The following is a 17,257-nucleotide window of genomic DNA, read 5'->3' as shown; positions in this document are numbered from 1 at the left end:
GTAAAGATAGCAACATAACAAGTGTCACTGTCGTTAAAAAAAAATTTCTGCAGAAATCAATAGTCCAGGCGATTTTAAGAAACTTTGTAAGTGGATTTTTTAGGCAAATATGCTATTATCTGCATTAAAAAAGCCTTTTCCCAGGTCCCCCCTCCTCTCCTTTCTGTCATCCACTGCTCAGAATCGGGAAATCTCGACAGTTTTTTTAATCAGTCAGACCCTGTCTGAGCTATGGAGAGGGGAGGGGGGAGGAGCGAGATTAGTCGGCAGCAGAGAACAAAGGATTACACAGCATGCATAGAATGGTGTCTATGGCACGGGCGGAGAGGCGTGCGGCCGTGAGCACGTACAGGCTACGGAATAGGCTTTTATCGGCGGATTTTATCCGGGCAAATTCCATAGTCTGAACCCACCCTATCTGAGTGTTTCTTTCGGACATAACCTGCCTACAGAGGACTGATCTGCAATCAGGGACACTGGCTGACAGCTGAGTGAGCAGGAGCATTGATTATTCATGAAGAAGAGCGAGGAGGAAGGAGTGGAGAGGTGTGCCAGAGTGTGGCAAGAACAACTGACAACAACGACCACTGTCTGAGCTCATCAATACCTAGTGGGAACATAGCCTAAAAAGGGGATTCTTTACTGTAAGAACAGTGAGACTATGGAACTCTCTGCCAAAGGAAAAGGTCATTGTGAATTCACAAGAGTTCCGTAAGGGCCTGAATAAATGTCTGGGGTGTTATAGACTCTGGAGATTTGTTGACCTAGGGATTTATGGTGAAGAAAATTGACTATAATGAGGATTCCTCTCCATCAACATTGCAGGAGAATGGGCTAAACCTGATGGGGGAGATTTATCAAACATGGTGTAAAGTAAGACTGGCTCAGTTGCCCCTATAAACCAATCAGATTCCACTTTTCACTCCTCACAGACTCTTTGAAAAATGAAAGGTGGAATCTGATTGGTTGCTAGGGGCAACTGAGCCAGTTTCACTTTACACCATGTTTAATAAATCAGCCCAGATGGTCGAATGTCTGTTTTGAACCTTACAAACTGATTGGGATCCAGCAATTTTTTTTTTTTTAAATTAAATGTTTTAACGAATGCATGTGATACGCTCAGAGAAAAAGTGAGATATCAAATAACAATGTACCATAAAATTCAAGGTCAGTACAGGAAAAAAGCATCTAAAAAGCAAAAGCTCATCTGCCTGCTATAGAGACAGCGCCCCACACAGGCTCAGCTTGCTCCGCAGCCCGGCTGCTGCTGTATCTTTAGGCTGCCTCCCCGCCTCCTCCAGAATGATTGACAGCGAGGGCTGGCCTGAAGATAGAGAAGAGCGGGCTGAGGCTGTGCGGAGTGGGCGCTCACAGTGCCACAGACACACTTCTGTGACACTCTCAGGCCGGATTAAAGATATTTTGTTTTTTACCAAAGATTACACAGTTTCGCCAAAGATATGTATGTGATGCTGGGATCATTGACTGGAAACAGGCAGCACGGATATATGCATATCCGTGCTGCCAGTTTCCCTTTAACATTTTTTAGGCTAATAGATGGATATTTTGTTTACAGTGTAAGGACCAGTTCACACTGAGCAAATTCGGCAGAATTCTGTGGGGGAGCTATCCGCCGCCGAATCCCACCTGCCTCAGTGTCAAACAGGTTGTCTATGGGAGGACTTGCGCGCCTCCGCGGCCCTCCGCTCAAAAAATTGACATGACATCGGAGGAGAGTGGAGGCGTGCGAGCCCTCTCATAGACACCCTGTTTGACACTAAGGCAGGTGGGATTCCTCAACGAATTCTGCTGAATCTGCTCAGTGTGAACTGGCCCTAAAGTAGAAGCAGCCAACGATTGGCAGATACTACAAGATGAGGCAGATACTTAGCAGTTGGCTTTGAGGTGCAATGCATGCTGGGAAATAGTTTCCCTGCCGAAGTTATCTTGGCTTGTAACGGTGGTAGCTAGAAAGATGGGAGATGGCTCAAAATACTCAGGGGAGTTGATAAGACCGGCTAGGTTTGGGAGCATTTCATTTGATAGCTCTTGGGTGGAAACCCCCTTTAACTGCATATAATATCGTGTGCAAAGTGTTTCGGAGACCCATCCTGGCACATGGCGCCTGCAGTTAGGATATAGGCCACGGCTAGTGCTCACCATTCTCATTGACATTAGGACTTATCACTTTCACATTCACTTTAAGCAGCTTGCAATTAGCGATGAATGGAAAGTGCTTGCAGACATGGCTACAGCTAGCCATTCACTCATAACTGTGGTCCCACCCGTGGGTGCTAGCACTTTGTGTAGGCGCCTTCATGCATTATTAACTGGAAGTTCACACAGCTGAAATACTGCTACAGATTTGTATTACCTTCAGCAGATTAGTCAAAATTCCCATATAATCTGCAGTAATTTAGCCCTGTGTGAACAGAACCTATAATTTCTTATTTTTGTATATAAGCAATGTATATATAACTCAGCAGCGCCCCCTCACACCATCACACAGGCAGGAACTGCTCCTACCCCACCCTCACTGCGCTACCTCAGCAACAAGACACTGGGTCGCGCTGATTGGCTGAGCCGCTGCGCTCCTGTTAGAATGTGCGCTGTGATTGGCTGATATTACCCACACGTTCACTAGAGGGCGCAGGGTCGCTTATGGGGAAGTAGCGTTGTGGCGGGAGTTCCAGACATGGCGACAGAAGGAAGTGGTAGCAATGGGATCCAGCCGTCTCCTGGGGTCCCGAGAGGCCACGTCCGGCATAGACCGGTGAGATGGCAGCGCAGGGGTGGCAGCTACTGGCCCGGCGCCTCATTAGTCTTCCTCCGCTTTGTATCGCCGTGTATGGCGGCGCCTCTGGCGGGCTCTGTCCCTCACAGCAGGCTCTGTATTCATGGCGGCGCTGGTGGTCTAGGGCGAGGACGGGGGAATCAGTAAAGGGGGCTGCACTCACAGGAGCGGCCACAGGGTGAGCAGAGAGAGTGGGTACGTTTCGGGTGGGGGGATACAGGGTGCAGGGCGGGTGAGGGTGGGCACACACTGTGGAGGGGGGGGGGTCGGGGGGGGCTGCTGTCAGAAGCAGTAGAAGCAGTAACCCAGCCCATTGAAGAGACTGAGGACACGTAATGCCGTCTCGGAGGGTGCGGGCCAGGAGCAGGGAGCGTCACAGGTTGGACTGAGGTTTGATGGTGCTATGCAATCTGTGGGGGTGGATGCATCTAGATAACAACTTTATATTGGGAAGATGGAAAGCTATGGGTGGGCAACGTATTAATGCAAAAATAATTTTGGGAGGAATACTCCTTTAATATCAATAGAGTCAGTATGGGTGTGTATTGTACTGTATAGGTGGGTATTGTACTGTATGGCTCTGTATGGGTGGGTATTGTACTGTATGGGTGGGTATTGTACTGTATGGGTGGGTATTGTACTGTATGGGTGGGTATTGTACTGTATGGCTCTGTATGGGTGCGTATTGTACTGTATGGCTCTGTATGGGTGCGTATTGTACTGTATGGCTCTGTATGGGTGCGTATTGTACTGTATGTCTCTGTATGGGTGCATATTGTACTGTATGGCTCTGTATGGGTGTGTATTGTACTGTATGGTCCTAAATGGGTGTATATTGCACTGTATGGTTCTGTATAAGTGTGTATTGTACTGTATGGCTCTGTATGGGTGCGTATGGTTCTATATGGGTGTGTATTGTACTGTATAGCTCTGTATGGGTGTGTATTGTACTGTATGGTTCTGTATGGGTGTATATTGCACTGTATGTGTGTATTGTACTGTATAGCTCTGTATTGGTGCGTATTGTTCTGTATGGGTGCGTATTGTACTTTATGGTTCTGTATGGGTGCATATTGTACTGTGGTTCTGTATGGGTGTATATTGCACTGTATGGGTGCGTATTGTACTGTATGGTTCTGTATGGGTGTGTATTGTAATGTATGGGTGTGTATTGCACTGTATGAGTGTGTATTGTACTGTATAGCTCTGTATGGGTGCGTATTGTACTGTATGGTTCTGTATGGGTGCGTATTGTACTCTATGGTTCTGTATGGGTGCATATTGTACTGCTGCGTTCACACTACGTATATTTCAGTCAGTATTGCAACCAAAACCAGGAGTGGATTAAAAACACAGAAAGGATCTGTTCACACAATGTTGAAATTGAGTGGATGGCCGCCATATAACAGTAAATAACGGCCATTATTTCAATATAACAGCCGTTGTTCTAAAATAACAGCAAATATTTGTCATTAAATGGCGGCCATCCACTCAATTTCAACATTATGTGAACAGATCCTTTCTGTGTTTTTAATCCACTCCTGGTTTTGGTTGCAATACTGACTGAAATATACTGACTGAAATATACATATACTGACTGAAATATACATATACTGACTGAAATATACGTAGTGTGAACGCAGCCAGAGTCTGAGTGTGTATTGTACTGTATAGCTCTGTATGGGTATATATTGTACTGTATGGTTTTGTATGGGTGCGTAATGTACTGTGTAGTTCTGTATGGGTGCGTATTGCACTGTATGGTTCTTTATGGGTGTGTATTGCACTGTATGGTTCTGTATGATCTTGTCTGGAGTGTATATTGTACTGTATGGTTCAGTATGGGTGTGTATTGTACTGTATGGTTCTGTATGGCTGTATATTGCACTGTATGTGTGTATTGTACTGTATAGCTCTGTATGGGTGCGTATTGTTCTGTATGGGTGCATATTGTACTGTATGAGTGTGTATTGTACTGTATGGCTGTATATTGCACTGTATGTGTGTATTGTACTGTATAGCTCTGTATGGGTGCGTATTGTTCTGTATGGGTGCATATTGTACTGTATGAGTGTGTATTGTACTGTATAGCTCTGTATGGGTGCGTATTGTACTGTATGGTTTTGTATGGGTGCGTATTGTACTGTATGGTTTTGTATGGGCGCGTAATGTACTGTGTAGTTCTTTATGGGTGCGTATTGCACTGTATTGTTCTCTATGGGTGCCTATAGTACTGTATGGTTCTGTATGGGTGCGTATTGGACTGTGGTTCTGTATAATCTTGTCTGGAGCAGATTTACAGCATCTCCATTTTAAATTATTGTCCAATGATCAGGAGCAAACAAAAACAACACAAATGTGAAGCCTAACATGTATAAACATTACACATTTATGCACATACAATATATGCATACATCTACTGAGACATTTATTGCACACATTTATAGATATTACACACATACACCTTAGGAGGAGCATAATAGCTACAGGTGGGAGAGATGGAGGCTCTGCCCTGCGGTCTTGGAGTTAAATATAAGCTATAGAGGGTGGGGGACACAGCAGCCAGAAGTGTGTGAGGAGGGTGCAGCCTTAGAGGAAACAGGGCAGCAGCCATGTTTCTCCTGGCCTGGGGACTCCCTCCCTCTATAGTAGGGAGTGCTTGCCCTTCTGGCATTTGCCAGATAGCCAGTCCGGCCCTGCCCTTAAGAGTTTGTCTGCAAATCTGCTACGTGTATCCTTAGCCTGAAGCGTATATACACACATAGCAGAACTTTCTGTGATGGTCATATAAATGGAGCTGATACTCAGTTGTAGAAATTTCTGCACTGTGGGAATATTGCCTTATAGATTCACTCATGAGACATCAAATATCTTAAGATTCAGCTTTTTCATAAGAAAAAAATATAGGAAGAAAAAAAGAGTAGAGCTTTACTAAGGGTCCTTTACATTAAAAGATCTTTATCTGAGTATGACCGCAAACCAGTATCAGACTGCATAGACTCGCCCTGTCGAAGAAAAGAAATGTAACACCCACTTGTTTTATATTGTTCCAGGAAGAATAACACGGAAAGCACAATGCAATGGCCTTATTTCAGGATTGGTATTTTATGGGGAATATAATTATTTGATCAGGGGAGTTGAGCAGTCTTTTATAAGGGAATTTGTTCTTTTATTACATGGATAGTAACTTTACCCCATACTTCACTATTGTTTCATATGTTTTCCTTCTAGTCTGTGTTTGAGAGACTGGCACAGAACATGGAGGATATAACAGGAGACAGAGGAGTGTTAAAAGAGGTGATCCGAGCCGGAAGTGGAGAGAAGGTTCCCTCTGATGCCACAGTAATCTGTAAGTAATGTGACCTATTGAAGTATTGAGCAAAAATGAGACCCCAGACTAAAAACTATCAAATAAAAAAGTGGGAACAGGATAAGAGGTGTCAGCAGAGAGAACTGTGTCAGACTGAAAAGAAAACAACACTTCCTGCAGGACATACAGCAGCGAATAAGTATGGGAAGACAAGATTTTTAAATAGAAATAAATTACAAATCTATATAACTTTCTGAAACCAGTTTATTTGAAAGAAAAAAGATTTTCGCTGGACAACCACTTTAAAGCGACTCCGTACCCACAATCTGACCCCCCCTTCCCCAAACCACGTGTACCTTCGGATAGCTGCTTTTAATCCAAGATCTGTCCTGTGGTCCGTTTGGCAGGGGATGCAGTTATTGTCATAAAAACAACTTTTAATCCTACAGCGCTGTGTCTAACGGCCGGGGCTTACATTTGTATATGCATTAGGCTGGCACCACCTCTATGTCCTTCCTCCCCACCCTCCTCATCATTAGGAATGATCCAGGAACATTTACTGCTGTTTAAGCTTTGCACAGGTGTATTAACAATCCAGCCCATGTGCCGGGCTGCCACAGGTGGGGAATAGGAAGCAATCTGCCTGGAGTATTCCTAATGATGAGGAGAGTGGGGAGGAAGGACAGAGAGGGTGTGCCAGCCTAATGCATAAACAAATGTACGCCCCGGCCGTTAGACACAGTGCTGCCAGATTAAAAGGTTTTTTTTAATGAAAATAACTGCATCCCCTGCCGAACGGACCCCAGGACAGATCTTGGATTAAAAGCAACTATCTGAAGGTACAAGTGGTTTGGGGGGGGGGGCAGATTGTGGGTACGGAGTCGCTTTAAACAGGTTGGTGCTCTATGAATATCAATGAAATGTACATTTAGGCTGGGTTCACACTATGTATATTTGAGGCTGTATTTGGTCCTCATGTCAGGTCCTCATAGCAACCAAAACCAGGAGTGGATTGAAAACACAGAAAGGATCTGTTCACACAATGTTGAAATTGAGTGGATGGCCGCCATATAACAGTAAATAACGGCCATTATTTCAATACCACAGCCGTTGTTTTAAAATAACAGCAAATATTTGCCATTAAATGGCGGCCATCCACTCAATTACAACATTATGTGAACATAGCCTTTCTGTGTTTTCAATCCACTCCTGGTTTTGGTTGCTATACAGCCTCACAAATACAGCCTCAAATATACATAGTGTGAACCCAGCCTTAAAAGGCATGGTATCTTAACAGATGAAAGGGTTTAAAGGTTACCCATCGCTACAAAAACATGGCGGCCACTTTTGCACCACTCTTGTCTCCAGTTTAAGTGTGGTTTGCAATTAAGCTTCATTTACTTCAATGGAACTGCGTTTTAAAAAGTCACCCAACCTGGAGACAAGAATGGTGCAAAAGTGGCCATGTTTTTGCAGTGCTGGATAACCCCTTTAACAGTGGAGACCCAGGGTCAGCAGATCCACTTCTGCTATTCAGAGTGGAAAGCAGTCACAGATAGCATATTTCTCTGTAGCAGACATGCACCATTGGGGACAGTCCTTTGATGTGAATGGACATTGTGTAATACATTGATGGTGGCAAACTTTACACTTATGGGGACCAAGCAGGGAGACACTATGGGGGAGATTTATCAAAGGGTGTAAAATTTAGACTGGTGTAAACTGCCCACAGCAACCAATCACAGCTCAGCTTCCAGCTCTGGTGAAAGGAAAGAGGAGCTGTGATTGGTTGCTGTGGGCAGTTTGCAAGTCTAAATTTTACACCCTTTGATAAATCTCCCCCCATGTGATCAGTATATTATGTAGAGCCTATTCTTGCCCATAGGGGAGAACTCCTTGTGTCATCCAGTAACTAGATGTGATGTTGCTTTTTTACGCATAAAGTAAAACAATATTCAAAATTCGATCTTCTTACCTCTGCAGTAAAGTTTTCTGGATACCTGGAACATTCTGACATGCCATTTGAAACAAATAGATTTCGACGTTTCCCCCAGCTAATGAAGCTTGGTGAAGGTGAGACCAGAATGTATTACAGAAGCCCCCTTAGTTCATTGTTTGTAGGAAGAAGTGATGTTACTTGTGTTACAAGGTTCCCTGGAAAATAATTCATACGGGAGACCATATCTTGCAGCGATGGAAACAGTATCCAAATGATAAGATGGTGAATTGTTTTACCTAATTTACTAGTTTTTAGAATGTAAAAATGGATTCACCCGTCTTTCTGGAGGATATGTCTATCTTGGAGCCCATTTTTTATTGCTCTAATGCATCGAATATGGAATGAAGCCACCTTGCAAATAGTATTTATCCATTTTATGTATACAGTGCCTATGCAGAACTGTGCATCTCCGTGTAGTTTGATCATGTAGCCATGTGTTTCCCCCTCTTATTTTCACTGCTTGCAGAGATACATTTAGCAGGCTAAAGTTATTCTGTAAAATGGCACAGAACATCTGAAGTTTTCAATTGGAGTTACAGTGGTGCCTTGGATTACGAGCATAATTCGTTCGGGACCGTGCTTGTAATCCAAATCTACTCTTAAACAAAAGCAAATTTTCCGATAAGAAATAATGTAAATGCAGACAATTGGTTCCACACCCCCAAAAAATCTTCCTTTTTTCACAATATTTTATTGTAGTTTTTAAAATAAGAAACAATAAAGTATCGACGAAAATAGCAATAACAATGCAGAGCATCCAGATGAATCAAAGATACAAATAAACTGACAGTGTACAAGATTGTACAAAATAAAGCACACATTTGTATCAATAAATACTACTGTTATAAAACAGGTAGAACACGGTATGCCGAACACACGAAGGGAAACAAGAAATATATAACGTAGCAAATTACAAATGAGATGACTTATTTTGCATAGAGATATCACCACTGTGTGACAGAACCGCCAGAGCAGCAGTTACAGATGGTATGACCTATTGTGCAAAGTTATATCACCGTTGTGTGATATAGAACGGCCCGAGCAGCAGTTAGAAGTGCGAAGTTGGAAGGGATAGGAGTGGTCATGTAGAAAAAGGCACAATTGGTGGGTAGATATATGATGTATGGTTTCCTAACAATTATATGTGCAAGACAGAAGTGTAGCTTGAGTAAATCCCTTAGAAGGCAAGGGCGAACCAGTCGGTATGTAAGTATATTAACCAACCCCCTAACCAAGTTAAATGAAGGAGTGAAGGTTTATCCAGTTAGTGATACCACATAGAGAGGCACCCTGAGCCTGACGTATGGAATCAAAGAATATCCCTACATTGTCCTACAATGAAGGGGGACAACACAACAGAATCTTAGAGGAAGCCAATAGTGCTATATAGATTCCGGTGACATGTCACAGACAATCTCCGATGTGTGCATGACGTTATGTGAAGCACACAATGAAACAATATATATAAAATATGACCCAATGTAAATAGTGAGGGTTGTGATGAAAATTTGAAGACTGCCAGAGCTGTATTTCATAGTGAGAGGTCGTATAAAAGAGACAGGTATAAAAAGGGCAGCATAGGAAGTTACAAAATTATGTAGGGCATAGCACCCTTGAAATGTCTTACAGTAGAGGGGAATGTTACATTAATGCCTCTCTAAAAACTAATAGGGGGAGATTTATCAAACATGGTGTAAAGGGAAACTGGCTTAGTTGCCTCTAGCAACCAATCAGATTCCACCTTTCATTTTCCAAAGAGTCTGAGGAATGTAAGGTGGAATCTGATTGGTTGCTAGGGGCCAGTTTCACTTAACACCCTCTTTGATAAATCTCCCCCATAGTGTGTATTGTATCTTCAGAATAAGAGACTTCATTGACACAATATTGGAAAAGGTTACCAACATGACATCTCCAGAGAAAACTTAGAACAGACTGGAGTAGATAGTCTAAAAATCGACAAGATTTATCACCGTGGCTCAGGCTGTTTACGTATCGCTAGACTGTCGGTCCAAGTTAACACCTCTTATTTGTTGCTTTTTGAACATCTAGTCACACTTAAAGGAGAACTCCAGGCAAATGTGTAAAATCTCAGGGCAGGGTGTGGTGGAAACATAAACAAGTTATACTTAAGCCTCTATTACACGGGGTGACATAAAAGAGCAAACGAACGCTGACAGCGCTCGTTTGCTCCTCTTTTACGCTCGCTGTCGCTGCTATTACATGTGTCTGCAGCAAGCGGGTGAGTACAGGGGGTGTTGCCCAGCTGTTCGCTAGATCGTCCGGGCGATGGCAGCAAATGGCTGCTATCACAGTCATGTGTCTTTTAACATGTTAAAAGACAAACGACAGCAAACTCCAGGGAGCATCCTAACAATAATGATTACAACTAAAAATAAAAAAAATTTCGGCCTGTAAATTAGAATGTAATCAATGGACAATATTTGTGAAATTGTGTGGTCACAATGGTAAATGGTGCACATTCATAAAAGTTTTTTTCAGTTTTTGATTATAGTCTGTTTTTTTTTCCTTGCAGATGTCACCCTTATTGGTATGGAGCTCAGTGTGCTGTCCATGCAGCGTGGAGAATTGTCGCGGTTCCTTTATTCACCAAGCTATGCATATGGTACAATGGGTTGCCCTCCACTCATACCTCCAGCTGCTACTGTTCTCTTTGAGATAGAGATGCTGGACTTCCTGGATACAGCAGAGTCTGATGACTTTTGCAATTTATCTCTGGTAAGCTTTGTATGTAATGAATGGATTATATTTGGATTCTTATATAAAGCAAGATAAGTAGTTAAATGAGAAGTCCCACTAAGACTAAAATCAGCAGGCAGGGGGTGAAAGGGAAAGTAATAAACGTGTAAACTCACCCCTCCTTGCACCACGTAGTGCCGCTCCAGGGTCCCGTTCCCTGCCCGCTCAGCCAATCAGCAACAGGGGCGAGGCAATCACTCAGCTAGGCCGTAATGTTGCTGCTGGGAGAGTCGGGTACATTACGTACCCGGTTTCCAGCTGCAGATGTCAGTCACCATCAGGACCCTGGAGCAGCACCACGAAGGCTCAAGGAGGGGTGAGTTTACAGGTTTATTATTTTCTGCCCTGTCTGCCTGACTGCTTATTTTAGTGTTTGTGGGACTTCTCATTTAAGTCTCTTATTTGTTACAGCGCCAACAATCAACATTTCCACTTGAAAAGAGCCTGAAAATTGCTGCTACAGAAAGGCAGTTTGGTAACTACCTTTTCAAGCGGAACCGGTTTTATGATGCCAAAGATAGATATAAACGGGTAAGTTGCACTTCAGGGGTGGTAACTGGTTGCTGGGTTGTCTTTCAACCCAAAGTGGTGGAAATACACCTGACTAGATAATAGTGGGATGGTTTAGTGTTTCTGGTTGCATCCTGGAGTTTTGTTGCAGACATTTCTGTAAGAGAAATTCACTTTTATGCATTGGAATGTCAATTTTAAGCCATTATGCTGTTGGTTGTGATTCTTTTCAATTCATTAATGTGGGGCACGCCCTTAGTAAATCTGCAAGATTTTTCACAGAACAAAACTAAAACCCAACCATCCCGCTGCACTACAAGTGGCTGGTTTTTACAATAGAAAACCTGTCAAAAAATGACGGTTTGCTTAATAAATCTATTGGTTGTTGCGGGTTTTAAAGGACACACCCACGACAGGTGTGGTGGGGTTTTGGACAAAAATGACGGGTTTGTTGGGTTTTCTGTCGGGTTGTATGGCATACCTTTAGTAAATGTGTTGAAACAATAAACAGACAGGGAAAGTGGACAAAAACCCTACAATTTGCTGCCGGTAACATGTTAGTAAATCAGCCCCTCTGCTACTTAGTGACTGTATACTATGTTACGCCATTGTAGTCTTTTTGTTTATATTATGTGCAATATAGTTCATGTCATATTTATTTACAAGTAATGTAATATTACCATTTTCCAATACCTCTCATTAAATTTTTTCCATATAAACAGGCTTCTTTATGTCTCTTGCGTCAAGTCTCTACAGAGGAGGAGAAGAAACAGCTTGATGCCGCTTGTCTGCTTGTGAACTTGAACTTGGCGCTTACGTATCTAAAGCTGGAACGTCCACCTAAAGCTCTGATATGGGGAGAGAAGGCTTTGGCAATAGACAATCAAAATGCAAAGGCTTTGTTTCGCTGTGGGCAGGTGTGTATTCATAGAGTAACATGACTTACAACTGTGCATTAGCTTTTCTTTATCTGGATGGTAAGTGGAAGATATTACAAACAGGTTATGAATAATTTTCATGAACCCCAACTATATAATCTGCTGAATATTCAGATTCATGTTGCTCTCCCCAAGGCTTCTCTGAGCTAGAGTGTCCTATGGCGATCTAAGACTGGTTCATTAGAAACGCCAAAAGACTCAGTATTTTAGCTGTAATAACAACACTAAAATACATTATGGACATTTAATACTGTGTTGTGAGCAAAGAATGGTTACCATTTGTGTGCCACAAGGGTCTCTTCTAGATCCCATTCCTAAGTGATATAGGAGAACAAAAGAAGCAATTACACAAATGTATATTATTATTTTTTTTTCTTTCAGGCTTCTCTTGAGTTGAGAGAATATGAGAAGGCACGCACCTTCTTACTGAGGGCCCAGAGGGTGGAACCATTCAATCTGGAAATTAACAGTGAACTGAAGAGGTTGGCAAGGTATTACTTTATATTTTAAAAGATACAGGGTTTGTAAAAAAAAATGTAATCTTATCGAAGCTTAAATGGATCGTCCCACAAGATTGTTAATAGTTATATTTAGAGCCAAATTCTCAATGTTATTTGTAGTTACTTTCTAGCTAAAGTACATAATCGCCAGATATTCCAAGAATAATGTGAGTATAGCACCAACTTCTGTTTCTTTTCAATAACTTTAGTGTGTCCACTTCAGTAAGTGGCAGAGGAGATGCTAAACAAGACCAATTGCAGTCTCCTCTAAGTTTTAGAGGCATCTGGCTCACCATGCCAAAGATCCCTCAACATACCTGGTGAAGAAAAAACAGAAGAAAGACTAAGGGGCCTTGTACATTGTCCGATTTTCGTCAAGAGGCATTGCTAGAAACGCTTCTTTGACCGATAATCAGCCTGTGTAAAAGTGTCAGTGATCAGCCAAGGAGCTTATCTACCTATGTAAACAGGATGTGCAGCTGACAGCAGTTTATTCAAATGGGCGCATGAACGATACAGTGATTGTCCGTGCGGCCTAGCAGTGCAATTGATTGTGCCTTCTGAAGGCACTGCAAACAAGTGCCGATCTTGCTGAGCGGCACTTGTTTGCTTCTGTAGACCGCCCCCTATTGGGCTGCCTTAAAGGACATAAAGCATGTGTGTCCACTTTAACACTAACTAAAGTAGACGCTTTTACACAGGACAATTGTTGGGTGAATGAGCATTTGTGGGAAGACTCGTGTACGATAATTGGCTTGTGTAAAACGCCGTGGCTACATTTAATCTTTTGTGCGGGCAATAAAATCATTGTTATTAATCATGCAATGTTTTGTGTAAGTGGGTGCGCAGCTGACAATGGTGAAGCCACACAAGGACCACACAATTGATCTAACAATTTATGGAGCCACAAATGACTGAGCTGTGTAAAGGCTCAGTAAATGGATGCTGACCAGAGACTGGTGCTACGTTCTCATCCCATGTAAAAGTGCCTTTAAATAAATTGAGTCTAATTTGGAGTAGCAAATTGACTGGATCAGAAGAATACCATAGGTTGTAAATCATGAGTAGACATGCCATATGTGTTGCTTCTTTAGGCAGAGGAGCCCAGGACCAGCTAAGCAAGTAAATTGCACTGTTTCCTATTTTTCCCAGATTAATGGCTGTTTGTGATGGCTCACATTCACTGGTAGATGTGAATAGAACCCTATCATGAGCATCCCAATTGCTATTAACTAGTTGTGGCATAAAAGGGGCCTCACATACAGTAGGAAAAATAAGTATACAGTAATACACTTATGGTTTCGCAAGTTTTTACACCTACAAAGAATGAAGAGGTCTGTAATTTTTGTAAAATTAATTACAGAAAATCACATTTGATTATTAAGTAATTATGCAGCATTATATTTTATGACATAAGTATTTGATACTGTAGAAAAACAGAACTTAGTATTTGGTAAAGAAACCGTTGTTTTTGCTATTTCAGATGTAGTTCTTGACCAGGCTGCACACACTGCAGCAGGGGTTTTGTCCCACTCCTCCTTACAAATCTTTCAGGTTTTCGGGACTGTCGCTTGGCAACATTGAGTTTATGCACCTTTTCTGTTGGGTTCAGGTCTGGAGACTGGCTAAGTCGCTCCAGGAACTTGAAATGATTCTTACTTAGCCACTCTTTAGTTGTTCTGGCTGTTACTGAAAGAAGGATGTTGTTGTGCAAAATCTCACTATACATGGCACCATCTATCCTCCCCCCAAACTTCAGTATGCTGCAGTTGTCCCTTTGCAGAAAAGCACCCCTAAAGTATGATGTTTCCACCCCCATGTTTCATAGTTGGTACTGTGTTCTTGGGGCTGTACTCCTCCTCCGTCTTGCAAACACAGCGAGTGGAGTTGATACCAAAATGTTCTATTTTGATCTCATCTGAACACATGACCTTCGCCCTTGTCTCCTCTGGGTCATCCAGATGGCCATTGGTGAACTTAAACGGGCCTGTACATGTGCTGACATGAGCAGGAGGACCCTGCATGACCTGCAGGACTTAAATCCATGCTGGTTTAATGGGTTACTAATAGTAACCTTTGAGACTGTGGCCCCAGGTCTCTTAGAGGGGTAGTGCGGCGATAAGCAATTATTCACTAAATAACACACATTACAAAGTTATACAACTTTGTAATGTATGTTATGTTAGTGAATGGCCCCCTTCCCCGTGTTCTCCCCCCACCCACGCTAGACTCGGAAGTGTAGTGCTCTATACTCACCTGATTCGGGTTGACCCCCGTCTGCCATCTTGTGATAATGATGTCATCCCTCGTGCCGGACGCCCTCTGCTGCGTCATCAGCAGCTCAGCCGCGATTGGCCGAGCATAACTGTGTGCTCAGTCAATCGTGGCTGAGCAGCTGATGACGCGGCAGAGGGCGGCCGGAAGATGACATCATTGTCTCAAGATGGCAGACGAGGGTCGACACGAATCAGGTGAGTATAGAGCACTACACTTCCGGGGGTGGTGTGGGTGGGGGGGAAAACACGGGGAAGGGGCCATTCACTAATATAACATACATTACAAAGTTGTATAACTTTTGTAATGTGTGTTATTTAGTGAATAATTGCTTATCACACTACCCCTTTGATTTCATCGACCAGGTACCCTCATGTAGTTCTGGGCTGATTCTTATCTTATTCAACATCATCCTTACCCCATGAGGTGAGATCTTACATTGAGCTCCAGAACGAGGAAGATTGACAGTCATCTTGTTTTTTTTTCAATATCTAATAATTGGTTTAACAGTTGTTGCCATCTCACTAAGCCGCATGCCTATTGTCCTGTAGCCCCTCCCAGCCATGTGTAGTTCTACAATTTTATCCCTGGTGTCCTTAGACAGCTCTTTGGTCTTGGCCATATTGGAGAGGTTGGACTGTGACACAACAATTACAACAGGGTGAGTAACGAGTGCTTCTTAAAGATAAACTAACAGGTCTGTGAGAGACAGAATTCCTGCTGGTTGGTACCTGATCAAAGAATTCATGCAATGAAATGCAAATTAATTATTTAAAAGTCATACAATATGATTTATTTATTTTTTTGTTATAGAGTCTGTCTCTCACAGGTAAAGTGAACCTACGATAAAAATTTCAGACCTCCCTATTCTTTGTAGATGCGAAAACTTGCAAAATCGGCAGTGTATGAAATACTTTCTTTCCCCACTGTACTTTTCTTACACCAAGGCCTCTATTCTGTCTTTGTGTAAGAGCCCTTTTACACAGAAAGATTATCTGCTAAAGATTTAAAGCCAAAGCCAGGACTGGATTTGAAAAGAGGAGAAATCTCAGGCTTTCATGTATGACCTGATCTTTGTTTATAGTCTGTTCCTGGTTTTGGCTTCAAATCTTTGGCAGATAATCTGTCAGATAATCTTTCTGTGTAAAAGGGCCCTAAGATGTAGGAAATAAAGGAGTGACTGTGTAGATTTAGATTGTTACAATAAGTGAATAGTGAGTTCACAGTATACAGGTCTCTGATACAGAGAGGGCTGATGGTAAACAGGCATTTTGGAAATATGATGTTTTGTGGAAGTCACAGTCACACATTAAAGGCAGTAACTGCTCTTTGCATAGCCTCTTACCCCTCGGAGGGGGCAGAGTAGTGACATTGACGTAATATTGTACCCACCAACCCCCCCCCCCCCCCCCAAACAGCTGTTTCTGTCCGGTTGATAACAATAAGTCCTTCCCGGTTTTGTCTTTTAAAATGCGCCTGGTGCCATGGTTAGGGTCAAAAATTATCTTTAAACCGCAGCTGCCGAGTCAATGAGGAGTGGCCTAGAGCTTCTTTGCCCTAGGCCATGTCTCATTGACTCGGCTGCTGCAGATTGAAAGATAATTTTTTAGCCTAACCAAGGCACCGGGCACATTTTAAAAACCACAACTGGGAAGGACTTATTATCATCAAACAGACGGTACCAGCGGTTTGGGGGGGTGGGTTTGTGGACACACTTTTTTTCTTGCATTTTTGACTAGTGGGTAGTTCCTGTGGTGTTGTGATGACACAGAAATCTGGTAGATTCAGTAGACAGGAGGCTGACATTGACATTTCCCAGTAGCCCCTGTCCTTCTGTTTTTTTTACCTTTTGCATGGAGTAAAAAAGTGGAAGTAAACTTTTTGTTTTGTTTTTTTTCCCCTTGCAGTTATTACAAAGAGTACAAGGAACAGCAGGTGGAGATTTGTGTTCGTATGTTTGCCCCTAAGTCATCCATGGCAGCGAAGCATTAATGGAGATGGTGGCTTTTGATGACAACCTCTGATTTCTCATCAGTTTCTTTAACAATTGTCAAAATGACAAAAGGTTTGGGGGATTTATATTGCACTTTTTTTTACAGATTGTTTATGGTTTTGTTTGTGACATCCAGGAAGACTGTAGGTAATGTGTTTGTACTTTATGAAAGTAATAAAGGT

The 17,257-nt window shown here is 42.5% G+C and overlaps 2 protein-coding genes across 5 annotated transcripts in view; one reads left to right on the top strand and one right to left on the bottom strand.

Annotated features, from left to right (window-relative positions):
* TRIM50 (tripartite motif containing 50) overlaps positions 1-2,937 on the bottom strand; it is a 19,093-nt gene extending 16,156 nt beyond the window's left edge. The window contains exon 1 of one of the 3 annotated variants that reach the window (XM_069945941.1): positions 2,375-2,937. The gene's annotated coding sequence lies outside the window, so the exon portion shown is untranslated. Of the gene's footprint in view, positions 1-2,160; positions 2,180-2,374 lie in introns of those variants that run through there. The other 2 variants (XM_069945942.1, XM_069945943.1) reach the window with 2 other exon arrangements.
* FKBP6 (FKBP prolyl isomerase family member 6 (inactive)) lies at positions 2,611-17,257 on the top strand. 2 transcript variants are annotated; one of them, XM_069945944.1, is made up of 8 exons: positions 2,612-2,773; positions 6,026-6,143; positions 8,088-8,177; positions 10,637-10,839; positions 11,272-11,391; positions 12,093-12,287; positions 12,690-12,799; positions 16,990-17,256. In XM_069945944.1, the coding sequence occupies exons 1-8, from the start codon at positions 2,696-2,698 to the stop codon at positions 17,072-17,074; spliced, it is 999 nt and encodes a 332-aa protein (XP_069802045.1). In that variant the 5' UTR covers positions 2,612-2,695; the 3' UTR covers positions 17,075-17,256. The 2 variants fall into 2 exon arrangements, with proteins under 2 accessions (XP_069802046.1, XP_069802045.1); XM_069945945.1 differs by lacking the exon at positions 11,272-11,391 and having other exon boundaries at positions 2,611-2,773; positions 16,990-17,257.

This window comes from Dendropsophus ebraccatus, chromosome 11 (assembly GCF_027789765.1).
Source record: "Dendropsophus ebraccatus isolate aDenEbr1 chromosome 11, aDenEbr1.pat, whole genome shotgun sequence".
Classification (NCBI taxonomy): Eukaryota; Metazoa; Chordata; class Amphibia; order Anura; family Hylidae; genus Dendropsophus; species Dendropsophus ebraccatus.
The sequence above is the reverse complement of the archived record's forward strand: the minus strand, read 5'-3'. Positions and strand labels throughout refer to the sequence as shown.